Raw genomic sequence first — 14,578 nt, forward strand, 5'->3', positions numbered from 1 at the left:
GATGAAGCTGAGGCTGAAGAGGTAGCGGGGAGTCCTGGGAGGGGCCACGAAACGCCCTCAACATGACACCTGATGATGTGCTCCTGCAGCTGAGGATCAAGGTCAAGGGGCAGAAGTGATGTCACTGGCTGCAGACACTGACCTGAGGCTAGACAGGGTGGCTGGCTTCAAGCGCCACTCCCAGCTCCACCATGAACTGCTGGTCACAGGTTCGGTCACTCAGCATACCCACCAGGTGGGACAGATTTCAATTCTTTTGTAAGAGTTATTTATTTCTTTATTTTTGACTGTTCTGGGTCTTAATTGCACACAGGCTTTCTCAAGTTGAGGAGAGTGGTGGCTACTCTCTAGTCGCAGTGCACGGGTCTAGAGCATGGGCTCAGTAGTTGTAGCACACGGGTGAGGGGCTCTGCAACATGTAGGATCGTCACAGAACAGGGATCTAACCTGTGTCCCCAGCATTGGCAGGTGGATTCTTAACAACTGCACCACCAGGGAAGCCCAGGATGGATGCCAATTCCATGATGAGAACCAGAAAATACCCGTGAGATGGTTCAAACAAGAAAGCACGGTGTGCATGCCTGCAATCATTTCCCCAGGTGAGGGTCCATCTCGTGCGACTTCGAAGATGCCTTTATTTTCAAGAGGAAAAGACTAAGCCAGCATAACTCTCTTGGCCACTCCCCAATGCCAGGTCGAGTTGGATCCTGGCCAGAGTCCCTAGAAACTCAGCATGACTCAAGGCCACCAGAGATGACAGAGCAAGGAGTGAATTCCAAAACCTAACACTGTATTTGTCATCCTGGGAGATGCTGAGCACAGTACAATGCATAGCACTGAGATACCAGGGGTGAAACTGAAGAAAGGCCCCTTCTTCAAGTTGCTAGTTATGAAAGGCCCTGTCTCCAGGCAGGAGGGGCCCTACTTAGATGGGCTCTCTCCAGTTAAATCAGCACCATGGGCTTCCCTGGTGGTCCAGTGGATAAGAATCCGTGTTGCAATGCAAGGCATACTGGTTTGATCCCTGGTCCGAGAAGATCCCATATGCCTCGGAGCAGCCTCAATGCCACAACTACTGAGCCCAAGCTCTAGGGCCCACGAGCCCACAACTACTGAAGCCCACGTGCCCTAAAGCCTGTGCTCCAAAACAGAGAAGACACTGCAGTGAGAAGCCCGTGCACCTCAACTAGAGTAGTCCCCGCTCTCTGCAAGTAGAAAAAACCCAGGCACAGCAATGAAGACCCAGCACAGCCAAAAACTAAATAAATACATCTTAAAAAACCAGCACCCATCAAAAAAACCTCGAGCGGCTGTGGGCAGAAAGCAGCCGACATGCAGGCTCTCAAGGGCAGGGACTTCACTCACTCTGCAGTCACTGCAATCCCGGCCCCACACAATGACCAGCACAGAGAGGACATTTGATCCGCTCATCACAGGATGACCGAAGCAACAAAGGAGAAGGGAAAAGATGCCCACATCGGAATCCATTCACTCACCAGCCCTGGGGCGACTGATTCCCCAAAGAAGCCAGATTCTCAAGAAACAGGAGGCTCCCCTCGATCATACCACCCCAGCAATTCCCAGACTTGCCTGCTTGTGAAAAATAATGATTAAAATACATCAGCGAAAGGAGCATAGTGCTTGCCCAGCATCCAGATCCCCTGGCCCCTCTCCCGGGAGGTTCCGATGCTGCAGACAGGGGCATGGCCCCCGGGTCTGCAAGCTTAACCCGCATCCCAGGTCATTCTCGGGAAATGGATCTGGAGAGTACCAGCTGCCTACCCTTTCCCGGAGGCTGCTGGCCCGGCCCACCCACCTCCCCCTCAGTGAGAGGAGCTGGCCGGCCGGGTCATGTCAGTTTCAGTCGGCCTATTTTAAGCAACCACCTGGGATGCAGGGTACCTGCAAGAGGGGCTGGACTTGGCGCCCATGCTCAGGGCCCTCCCACAACAGCTTGTGAGCAGCACCCAGAAGTCCCGGAGGCTGCCGCAGACACACACTGCCAGCCAAGGCTCGTCAGCGGCCGATGGGCTCGCTGAGCCCTCTGCCTTCTTGTTGCTCGACCCTCTGACCCTCCCCTTTCAACCTGGTCACTTTTCTCAGCTGCTGACCTTCCGGGAGATGGGTGAGGCAGCAGGGCCCTACAGAGGATCCAGAATTACCTGCAGATCTGTGACCCCAAGGCATCCAGGAGAACAGAAAGCTGACCCAGAACCGACAGCTCCCACTGGAGGAAATAAAGCCAAACTCCGTACACCTGGTCAGAGTCAGACGGAAAGTTCCCAGGGTCTGACTCAGCCGACCGTGGGCACTGCGGGCCGGGACCTGGGGATTCTCTGCCAGTCAGCGTCCGGCTCCTGCAGGTTTCATGCCTGTATCCCCTCCCCGTTGCTGGCACTGCCCCCGCCTGGCCACGCCCCTGTGGCCCTAGGACCACACACACCTGCAACCAGACTCGACAGACACAGGCCCCTTCTTTCTTTCACGAGGGGTCGGGGTGGGTGGATTTCTACCCCTCCAACACTGGCCTGGGCGTGCTGACCTTGTCCTCAGCCAGGCGGCCCCCAGACCTGTGAGGAAGTAGGTCGGTGCCCATCCCACCACCCTGAAAGACTCGGCTCCCATCACCACCTCCGAAGCCCAGGGCGTCCCCGAGGACAAAGCCAGGGCCCAGCCTCCCCAGGAAGTGTCTGTGGACCACCTCAGTCCACAGTCTTTGTCCCTGGAACCTCCCCTCCCTTAGACCCTTGGCATCAGTGATGTCCCCAGGGCACAGCGGGCAGGCAGGCAGGCCTGGGAGGCCAGGCGCCCCAGTTTCCTCTTCCCACTGCTTCTGCCCCCCACACCCTCTACCCTTGACTTTGCCCAGGGTTAGAACCTGATTGACAGACTGACGGAAGGACTTCCCTCTTCACAGCCAGAATTAAGTAACCTAGCCAAGACAGGTTCTAAGGCCCAGGGAACTTTCCAGACCTGTCTCCACTCCCCTGGAAGGGGAGAGCAAGCTCAGTCTACACCCCAGGGATCAGCTGACAGCTCACCAAGCTCTCTGGTGTCAGCCACCCCGCCACGTACCATACCTTCAGCATCTAACTTCAGATCCTCCTGGTCTCTTCCTCTCCCAGTCCTCAGTTAATTCTATCTCAGATGGGCTCCAAGATTCATAACAGAGCAGCACCCCTCAATACAGCCAGTCTCTTTGATCCCACAAAGTTTGCCCCCACTGTGTCCTTTTTGGTCAGAAACCCTCTTCCTGGCCCAGCCACGCCCACCTTTCTCCTGTCACCTGACCGGCAGAGAAGTATCTGCCTGCAGGGGCAGAACCAGGCACATTCCCCCAGAAGCTAAACTGGAAAGAAACTGAACAAGAAAGGAAGAAATTAACAAGACTAAGAAGCTAACAAAGGAGAAACTGAAGACAGAGGTGAAAACAGCACCGTGTAATTTCTTCTCATCTTTCTTCTTGACTTTTTTATCACTGAGCCCACATTTCAGTTTCATGGGATAGTGCTTTTTTAGTCGTTAACACTTTTGTTGAGATCACTGTAAATTCAAACGCAGTCATAAGAAATAATACCAAGATCCCTTGTACGCTTCACCCAGTCTCCCTCAATGGTACCATCTCATAAGACTATAACACCATGACACTGCTATAACCCACAGATCTGATTCAGATTTCCCATTTTACTTGTACTCATTATTAAGTTCCATAAGATTTTATCACTGGTGTATGTCTGTATCTACCAACAGTCAGGATTCTGAACCAAGACTTCCCTGGCAGTCCAGTGGTTAAGACTCCTCGCTTTCAGCGCAGCAGGCCTGGATTCGACCCCACGGACTGTAACCCACCAGACTCCTCTGTCCATAGGATTCTCCAGGCAAGAATACTGGAGTGGGCTGCCATTTCCTTCTCCAGGGGATCTTCCTGATGCGGGGATCGAACCCGAGTCTCCTGAATTACAGGCAAATTCTTTACCATCTGAGCCACCAGGAAGGCCCCAGGAATGTTAGAACAGTGAGAGTGTGAAAGTGTTAGTTGCTCAGTCGCCTCCGACTCTTTGTGACCTTATCGACTGCAGCCCGCCAGGCTCCTCTGTCCATGGGCTTCTCCAGGCACGAATGCCGGAGTGCGTTGCCATTTCCTTCTCCAGGGCCAGGAACATTAGGTCAACTACAAAACTAGCAGTTTGGGAGAAAGCACTGAATATGCAAAGAAGAAAGCCGCATCACCAGGGAGAGGCCTGGAGGCCCCAGTCCTTGATTACAACCCGTGCAAGGACAGAGCGAGGAGAGAACTGCGGAACCGTGTTCTCCTGTCCCTTCCCCCGGGGGCCACCCTTTCTGGGGAAATAGCTTCTTTTCCGGCTCAGGCCCGCATTACAACGTTATCCCTTCCCCCAGGGTGCTCGGCATCACAATAGCCCAGCATATTAGCATTGCAATAGAACCAGCCTTCCCTGGTAGCTCAGAGGTTAAAGCGTCTGCCTGCGATGTGGGAGACCTGGGTTTGATCCCTGGGTCAGGAAGATCCCCTGGAGAAGGAAATGGCAACCCACTCCAGTATTCTTGCCTGGAGAATCCCATGGACGGAGGAGCCTGGTGGACTACAGTCCATGGGGTCGCAAAGAGTTGGACACGATGGAGCGGCTTGACTCCTTCAGAACCAGCCTCATTCCTCCCAGCTCCTCCAGCTCCGAGCAGATACAGAAACACTCCTCTGGATCTGCTCTTTTTCCAGCTCAAATGCTCAACTCAACCAACCATTCAAACTGAACCTCTGGTCATCTGGTGTCACTTCACAGGAGCGATGTTCCTGTTAAGACCTAGAACCCAGAATTCAGCAGCAGAATTCGAACGGGTCGGGGCTGTTCATCAACTTCTTCCCTCAGGCCCCTGGCTCTGTTTCCATTCATTGTTCCATAACACAGGCAATTAGCACACACAAATACCACAAATAAAATAACAATCAGAATGGCACATCCACAGCAATCAAGAATGGTTTTTCAAAGAGTAGGTAATAACGTGGAAAAAACTCTCTTTAAAAAAGTCAAAGTCAGTGTTGGGCCCTTCCCACCCTTCCAAACTCTCGCTTAGGTGCCTCCTCTGAGAAGCTCCCCAGGAAAGCCCTGCCCCTTCCAGTCTCCCCAACGTCCCAAGCACAGCTCGAGTCACAATTGGTCAGCGTCTCAAGGTCAACCACCTGCTCCTTAAGGATGGAGGCAGGGTCTAGTTCCACAATCCTAGCATGCATAAAGATCTGCAATAAATGTGTGATGGATTAGTTCATTACAATCATGCCTTTAGCGGCAGAACAGGAAGAACATTATGATTCCATTTGGGAAAGAATACATGTACACATATAGATTAATATCCGCAGAAGTATTGGTTCATGCATAGAAGACTGTGGGGGGAATAGAAACCAAACCACTTATAGGGATTATGAAACCTGGGAGAGAGAATTTCAGAGGAATTTCACTGTGTATATTTCTGCATTGCTCAACTTTTTAAAAAAGTCCTGAGGCATCCCTGGTGGTCCAGCGGTTAAGAATCTTCCTGCCAATGCAGGAGACACAGGTTCCATCCGCGGTTTTGATCCCTGGTCCGGGAAGATCCCACATGCAGTGGAGTCACAACTACTGAGCCCACATGTGCTACTGAATCCCACGTGCCCTAGATCCCGTGCTCCGCAACAAGAGAAGCCACCGCAATGAGAAGTCTGCACAAGAGGAGCAGCCCCTGCTTGCCGCAACTAGAGAAAACCCACACAGCCAAAAGTAAATAAAAGTCCTCTCCTAACTCCAATAATCAGAAAGAAGGAAGCAACTTTTTAATAGAAAATATACACAGGCAATACCAAGATATTAAAAAGCCTCTCTAGAGAATTCCCTGGCGGTCCAGGGGTCAGGACTGCATGCTTTCACTGCTGAGGGCCTGGGTTCAACCCCTGGTCAGGGAAATAAGATCCCACAAGCCGTGCGGTGTGGCCAAAAATAAATAAAATAAAATATGAAAATAATTGTTTAAAGTACAACCAAGTAAAAACGCTGGGGAGTGGGGAGATTTACTTGACATTTTAGGGAGACACATTACAGGTGTGGCTTCATCAACTCAAAACTCTGGGTCTGCATGGCACCTTGCTGGCTCCTTGGACTCCTCCGGTCCCAGCCGTGGGAGGCTGAAGGCTTGGCCCATGGCTGAAGGCTTGGCCCATGGCTGAAGGCTTGGCCCACGGCTGAAGGCTTGGCGTCTGCAGTCAGGGTGGTGCACTCACTCTCAGCAAAGCCGGACAGAGTGCTATTCTGCGCGGCCTCCCCGGCAGGCAGCCCAGGGCCTTCTGACTCATGATTAAGTCATCCCAGGTGTCAGCCTTTCCCTCCTGGTAGGATGCCACCGACAGAGCCGATTTCTCCAAGACCACGTCAGAGCTATTCCGATATAAGAAACGACACGGGAAGGACACAGGGGCAGCCCCAAGGCCACCACCCTGAGCGACCCGGGTGCCTGAGGGCAGCCTCTTGGGCACAGCTGTGCGGCAAGACACTCATTCCTCCAGCCTGCAGTCCTCCACTGTGCCCTGCAGACAGGAGGCTGAGACGCCTTCCAGAACATACACCGCACATGTACAACAACACACTAGGTAAAACCCCTGTGCATGGCACAGACTGTACAGAGCATGCCAAACATAAACAATCTGATTGGTTTCCTCTGGCAGGTGAAGTTCTTCTATTTTAAAATTCCCACTATGGGCTTCCCTGGCGGCTCAGTGGTATAGAATCTGCCTGCCAATGCAGGATTTGATCCCTGGTCGGGGAATGGAGCAAGAGCAACTAAGACCGTGTGCCACAGCTTCTGAGCCTGTGTTCTAGAGCCCAGGAGTCGAAACTACTGAAGCCCACGTGCCCTTGAGCTGGTGCTCCGTAGACAAGAGAAGCCACCGCAATGAGAAATCTGTGCAGCGCAACGAAGAGTAGCGCCCACTCGCCGCAACTAGAGAAAGCCCACACAGCAACCAAGACCCAGCACAGCCAAAAATAAACAAATTTTTTTAAAAAATGTTTTTAATTCCCGTAATGATTTTTAACCATGCGTATCCTAAACAAAAGCTACATTTTTCAGCGTCATTTCCAATTGGTCTCCTGGTTTACCAGGTGAGGTTTACCAACCTCATCAAAGGAGAAACCAGTCGGGTGTGGTGTGAGAGGTCGGCAGTGGACCCATGGTTGGCGCCTGGTGCTCAGGACTCTGTCCAACCACATGTTCCAGGGCTTTGCTGGGGATGTGCATCAATCACCCATCCTTTGGCATACAACTGTACAATGGCTTTGCGGTTAAGGCTGTAGACTTTGAAGTCGCACAGATCTAGGTTTGAACTCTCACTCTGCTTCTAACTGCCTTTTGGCCATTCAGTTCAGTTCAGTTCTGTCACTCAGTTGTGTCCGACTCTTGGCAACCCCATGGACTGCAGCACTCCAGGCTTCCCTGTCCATCACCAACTCCTGGAGCTTGCTCAAACTCATGTCCATTGAGTTGGGGATTCCATCCAACCATCTTATCCTCTGTCGTCCCCTTCTCCTCCTGCCTTCAATCTTGCCCAGCATCAGGGTCTTTTCAAATGAGTCAGCTCTTGCCATCAGGTGGCCAAAGTACTGGAGTTTCAGCTTCAGCATCAGTCCTTCCAATGAATATTCAGGACTGATTTCCTTTAGAATGGACTGGTTGGATCTTCTTGCTGTCCAAGGGACTCTCAAGAGTCTTCTCCAACACCACAGTTCAAAAGCATCAATTCTTCGGCGCTCAGCTTTCTTTACAGTCCAACACTCACATCCATATGTGACTAATGGAAAAACCATAGCTTTGACTAGACAGAACTTTGTTGGCAAAGCAATATCTCTGTTTTTTAATATGCTTTCTAGGTTGGTCATAGCTTTTCTTCCAAGGAGCAAGTGTCTTTTAAATTCATGGCTGCAGTCACCATCTACAGTGATTCTGGAGCCCCCCAAAATAAAGTCTCTCACTGTTTCCATTGTTTCCCCATCTGTTTGCCATGAACTGATGGAACTGGATGCCATGATCTTCGGTTTTTGAATGCTGAGTTTTAAGTCAGCTTTTTCACTCACCTCTTTCACCTTCATCAAGAGGTTCTTTAGTTCCTCTTCACTTTCTGCCATTAGAGTGGTATCATCTGCATATATGAGGTTGTTGATATTTCTCCTGGCAATCTTGATTCGAACTTGTGCGTCATCTAGCCCAGCATTTCGCATGATGTACTCTCTATATAAGTTAAATATGCAGGTGACAATATACAGCCTTGACGTACTCCTTTCCTGATTGGGAACCAGTCTGTTGTTCCATGTCTGGTTCTAACTTTTGCTTTGTGAGTTGCATACAAATTTCTCAGGAGGCAGGTAAGGTGGTCTGGTATTCCCATCTCTTGAAGAATTTTTTCACAGTTTGTGGTGATCTACACAATCAAAGGCTTTGGTGTAATCAATAAAGCAGAAGTAGATGTTTTCCTGGAACTCTCTTGCTTTTTCAATGATCCAATGGATGTCGGCGATTTGATCTCTGGTTCCTCTGCCTTTTCTAAATCCAGCTTGAACATTCAGAAGTTCACAGTTCACGTACTACTGAAGCTTGGCTTGGGAGAATTTTGAGCATTACTTTGCTAGCATGTGAGATGATTGCAATTGTGTGGTAGTTTGAACATTCTTTGGCATTGCCTTTCTTTGGGATTGGGCCATTATGAAAACCTTTTGAATCTCAGTACTGTCATCTGTGGGGGCTTCCCAAGAGGCGCAGTGGTAAACAAGCCACCTCCCAAGGCAGGAGACACAAAAGACACAGATTTGATCCCTGGTGGGGAAGATCCCCTGGAGGAGGAAATGGCAATCCACTTCAGTATTCTTCCTTGGAGACTCCCATAGACAGAGGAGCCTGGTGGGCTACAGTCCATGGGGTCACAAAGAATCAGACAGGACTGAGCAACTGAACACATGCACACACATGGTCATCTATAAACTAGGCATTTTTCTCCTATAGTTGTTGTGAGGATAAAGAATAAACCAGAGTGCTCATATTTAGTCATGGGTAGTAAGGACTGTCATCCTACCCTTCTTCACCTTTCACCACCATCACCACCAACTCAAGAGAACAAAGGATCCAAGATTCTGAGCCGTTAGTCAACCATCACAAGGATTCTAAAGATTCTGTTGCTAAGCCTAGAAGAACAAGCAAATTCTGAAAACGCGAGCTTCCAAGATGGAATTCTCAGTAGGACTCTGCTTCTAGAAAGTTCTTAGCAAAGAAAAAAGGGTAAATACTGCCCATGAACATTGAGAAAACCCCAAACACTCTTCTCACCACTGCCAGCCAGGGTGAGAGTTCCATGAGCCTCTCAGAAGTTCCCAGGGACTCTCGCTATACTACCAAATGGTTATTATAAATGTGTTAGTCCCACAAAGTCCCAAGAAGAAAAATCCATCTTCTTACCAAATCAAATCAGCTATTACCCTTAGTGCTTCATACCTTTCTGAGCTCACTGGGCTACTGGCCCTGTCTTTCACTGAGGCGGTCCAAGTGGAATACAGCAAAGCCAGACTGCTTGGGTTCAAACCCTGATCTCACCACTGTTTCGCTCTGTGACCTTAGGCAAATTACTTAGTCTCTCTGTGCTCCACTTCCTTCACTTATAAAAGGATAATAACAGTACTGATGCTAAGAGGTATAAAACGTGGTCCATGCTCAATAAACTCAGCAATGATTAGTATTCTAAACACTCCAGCAGCATGCATGTGGCCAGAAGCCACATCTTTGGGACCTGGGCTCCTTGGGGGCTTGTCACAGTCACTACTTTTCCAAGAACAGACTTTCTCTTTTAGGAGACATAAGCCAATAGCCTGGGCAGAACCACAGGCCAGAGAAGGAGGTGGTACCAGGGGAACTCCAGAACCACGGCAGCCACAGACCATGGCTGGCCGCGAGAGGCTCAGGTGCGGGCGGAGGGAGGGGGCTGTGATGAGATGCACCCACCAAGGAGCCAGCTCATGGCCACTCCCAGGGGTTTGCAGGTGACACAGGCTTCTTCCTTGGGCAGCTGTCAAGCTAGTGTCATCTTCTCTTACCCTCAGTTTCCCCATGTCCTAAATGAAGGCCATGGATTTCCAGGTCTTCCCAGGAAGGTGGAGGGAAGGCTGGGTAAGAGCTGAGGAACACAGGCTTCCTGTCCATTCACAGCACCCAAGGTCTCAGTACCCCCCCAACCCCCCACCGCACACACCTCCCAGCACAGGGCCTTCCCCTTCCGGAGGGGCCAGCACAGAACCAAGAAAGAAGGAAGTGCTTAAAGTTCTGTTTTGTGTGGCGGGAGGGAGAAAGGGTCCCGTAGCCGGTCTCAGCACCATTTCCCTTTCCCAGGAGGACCTTGCTCATAGAAGCCGAGTGAAGGGAGGAGAAATAAAGACTGGAAGAGGGTCTCCATCACTGGACAGACATTCCCTGTGTTTCGGAGGCAGGCCACACACCTATACACCAGGCTGCACCTTATAAAGGGCTTGCATGTAAATTATCCCTTTTAATCTTTGCAATAAGCCTGTAACATACATATCATTTTTATAACATAGAAACTGAGGCATAGAGATATTAGGTAACATCTCTGAGATCACCTGGAGGGAAAGCAGTGGCACCAGGTCTTGGCTCCACATTAAATACTCCTGTCACCACGTCACAGGTGGCTCTGGCTATAATTCACCTACCCTGGTCCTTCAAGCCTGAGTCAGACACCCCTCCTAAGTGGCTCATAAGTTCTGGCTTCTCCAGAATCCAGTTCTTACCATGAAGAATCAAATATCTCTATGCTACACTATGGCATCACTGACTCAATGGACACGAGTTTGAGCAAACTCTGGCAGATAGTGAATGACAGAGAAGCCTGGCAGAGATTGTGTGGCTGGGCTCTCCCTCAGGACTACTGCCCAGGGCCTGGCACTTGCTCTGTCGATGGGCACCTAATAACTATCTGTCATGTGGATGACCAACTAACAAAGAGAGGAGACCCTGAGAATAACCAGAACTGCAGAGCCTGGCCCCCAAAACATCTGATTTTGACCCCACCAAATCTGCTCTCCCAATCCTCGTCTCTACATGCTGAGGGGACACTGAGTCTCACCTGGGCAACACCGACTTGAGAAAGAACCAAGGACTCCTTCCAAGCAGCTGCCTGGCCACCATCTAAGGTTCAGCTGGGGCCAAGACACCCAATGAGGCAGGCTTCCCAGTTATCGTCAGTGTCCATGAAAACTGACATCCGTGCCCCTACTCTCATGCAGGCTGGGCTCACGGTCCCCAGACAGGACATGTACATCAGGTCTCTGCAAACACTGGGGAACATGTAGGTGGCCACCTCCCACTTAATAGTAATAGGATCAGGTGGAGGGTGCTGGGGCCAGAGTCATCAGCCTTGGGAAGGAGGCAGCCAGATCCAAGCATCACCAAACAGAACCTTTCTCCCTCCATGAAGGGATGGAAGTGGCCAGGAGAAAGGAACTCAAAAGCAACAGCGCTCCTGAGGGACTCAGCGTGACCCAGACTGGCTCTGCTAACGCAGAGAACAAGCCCAGGGGCAGCTGCTGCACTTCTGGTCAGAACAGCCAAGGCAGAGTCCGCAGACCCTGGCTGCAAACATGGCAGGGTGATCCAGAGGGTGAGAGAGCTGGGGAAGCATGAAGCAGGAAGGTACAAGGGGAGACTTCCTGGAGAAACTGAAATGAGCTTTGGGCACAGCAAGCTACTTCCTTTAGGAGAGTGTTAAACAACCGCTCAGTCATGTCTGACTCTTGGCGACCCCATGGACTATAGCCCACCAGGCTCCTCTGTCCATGGGATTCATTGGGCAAGAATACTGGAGTGGATAAAAAAAAAAAAGAATACTGGAGTGGGTAGCCATTTCCTTCTCCAAAGGATCTTCCCATCCCAGGGATTGAACCTGGGTTTCCTGCATTGTAGGCAGATTCTTTGCTGTCTGAGGAGCCAGGGGAGCCCAGAGTCATGTCTAATTTTCATGCACATCTCTTAGCATGGCTCTCAAGAGCATAAGGGCCTCCAGGGAAATAACCAAATCTTATTTGTCTTTGAGAGCCCAGCCCAAGACCAGGACACGGTACTGCCGGTTCCAAGGAGGTTGGCGGGAGGAAAGATGGAGTGATCCATGTGGGAGAAAACGGCCGAATTGGCATGGAGAATGGATGAGCTTCACGGAAGGTGAGAAATGAGGAGGGACCAAAGGGGAAGGAAGTGAGGGCTGACGGGTGGCCGTGGGAGCTCAAAGGCCAGTGTGGCCAGTGGGCAGTATCAGCTGGAGAGGGTCCCTGAAAGGGAAGTAAAAGGGAAGTAAGGAAGAGGGAGGGAAGAAAAACAGTCCTGAAATAACACCACCAGACAGCAGGCTCTCTGCTGAGAAGGCAGGACTCTAGAACCCCTCCCTATAACAGGCAATTACCAGGGATTCGCAAACACAGGAATCACGGAAAGGAAACAGAGGCCGGCCACTCGGCTGCATCAGCCGCCAGCAGGGCAGACAACTGGCCACAGACCCCAGCCTCCAGACTGGGTGCTGAGTCCTGCTTCCTCCCGCACGGGGCGGACAAGTGGAGAAAACAGAGTGCCCACCTCAGGTGCGATTGGTGACTCAGCGCACCAGGGCAGACCCAGAATCTAGTCTTTGGCAAGCTCCCTCAGTCCGCACGCCCCTGGAGAAACGGACTGGTCTGTGAGACCCCCCAAATCAGGCCCAATGCGGGCCCAACCGCCGAGTGCGGGCCAGTAGAGGAACTCACTGGCCCCAGGGTCCCGGGAGAGAGGGGGACAGGCCCCTGTTTGCAAAATCCCAAACAGTTCCTGCCTCTCAGCAGCCTTTAGCCCGGTGACCTGGTGTGCAGGGGATGCTGGGGGCCCCACTACAGGGAGGTGGAGGCTTGGCTGCCAATCCTGCCTGGGCACTGCCACCTAGGGTGACCTTTTACTGCCATCAGTAAAGAAACTAACAACCCATTTCCACTCTCTATGGTAAGATTTAATGTTTCCAAGTTCCCGACTCATTAGAAAAGACCGTGAGGCTGGGAAAGATTGAAGGCAGAAGAAGTGGGGGGCGACAGAGGTTGAGACGGTTGGTTGGCATCACCACGAACATGAGTTTGAGCAAACTCCAGGAGATGGAGAAGGACAAGGAAGCCTGGTGTGTGCAGTCCATGGGGTCGCAAAGAATCAGACACGATTGAGCGGGACAGAGCGACGGAACAACAGCAACAGATTCTTTCCGCCAAATGAGAACTCCCTGTTTCAGGGTCTCCGACAGGTTCAAGACACAGGTTCCCACTTCCTTCCCAAAGGGCTCCATCCGCTTTCCGAGAAGACCAAGCAAGCTCCACCCTGGAGTCCTAAGCTCCAGGTTCTACGGCAACCGAAGCTCTGGGCTCCCGGTTGCCTTCTGCCTGGGGGGCTCAGATGCCTTCTGACTAGCAAGACAAGAGCAAATTCCCGCAGCGGCCAAGGATTCCAGGACGCCAGAGCCGCCTGGAAACTTCCCTCCCCTGCCCAAACCCCAGGTCGCAGCCTGCGCCGCGGCTTCCTTCCCGAGGCGCACGGACAGAGCGGAGATAACCAGATGCCGAGACGAGCCCACTTCCAGGCCAGGAAACGGCCCGGGGTTGGGGTGGAGGAGAGGGCCGGGGGAGGGGACCGCGGGCTGAGCCGAAGGTCCGGCCAGGCACCCGCCAAGCAGGAAATTCCACCTGTCGGGCCGGCGCCGCGGTCACAAACCGGCAGCGCAGCGGCTCCCTCGGCCGAGACAAGCGCGGCGCTGCCGGTTCCCCGGTCCCCCTGGTCCCCCCGGCGCCCAAACACCCCCCGATTCCCTGGCCCCCGCGGCCGCCCCCCGGCCGCTCCCCGGAGCCCCCAGACCCCCGAGCCCCGGCGCGTCCCGCCTCGACGGCGCCCGCGCCGCCCACCTCCGGCCGCGAGCTGTACTTGAGTCCAGCGCCAAGGCCACCGGAGCCTCCTGCGCCCCCGCGCGCCTTCTCGCTCTTCATGGTCCCGGAGGCCGTGGGGCTCTGGCCATCGCCGGGGGGCCGGGGCCGGGGCGCGGGACTGGCCTCCTTCAGGTCGCAGGCCCAGCGCTCCGGCCGCCCAGGCTCCGCCCGGCCCTTCCTGTCGCGCGCAGGTAGTTTCAGGGTGTGGCTCCCGGGTCGCCCCGCCCCGACCGCCGCGCCGCCTCACCTTCCCGGCCCGTGCCCGCCCCGCCCATTCCTCCCCCTCCCCCCCACTCCTCCCCCTCCCCCCCACTCCTGCCCCATTTCTCCCCCTCCCCTCCCCCATTCTCCGCCCCCACCTGCCCCCACCCGCCCCCACCCCATCCCCGCCCCCACCCACCGGGCTCGCGGCCGCCTCCTCCCCTGGGGAACTGGGAAGCGCAGCCACCTCCCGAAGGCGGTGGAGCCGCCAGGCTGACTACCTGCCCGGTGGTGGCCCTCGGCTCGAACAGGCCCACGGGAAGGAACGAGCGATGGCGAAACTTAACCCCCCTGCC

The 14,578-nt window shown here is 53.0% G+C and overlaps 1 protein-coding gene across 1 annotated transcript in view; it reads right to left on the reverse strand.

Annotated features, from left to right (window-relative positions):
* ST14 (ST14 transmembrane serine protease matriptase) overlaps positions 1-14,201 on the reverse strand; it is a 37,335-nt gene extending 23,134 nt beyond the window's left edge. The window contains exon 1 of the mRNA XM_061166596.1: positions 14,001-14,201. Within this exon, the coding sequence (XP_061022579.1) occupies positions 14,001-14,081 (81 nt within the window). The 5' untranslated portion in view covers positions 14,082-14,201. The remainder of the gene's footprint in view (positions 1-14,000) is intronic.
* Positions 14,202-14,578: the final 377 nt, after the last annotated feature.

Source organism: Dama dama, chromosome 2, assembly GCF_033118175.1.
Source record: "Dama dama isolate Ldn47 chromosome 2, ASM3311817v1, whole genome shotgun sequence".
In the NCBI taxonomy this organism is placed as follows: domain Eukaryota; kingdom Metazoa; phylum Chordata; class Mammalia; order Artiodactyla; family Cervidae; genus Dama; species Dama dama.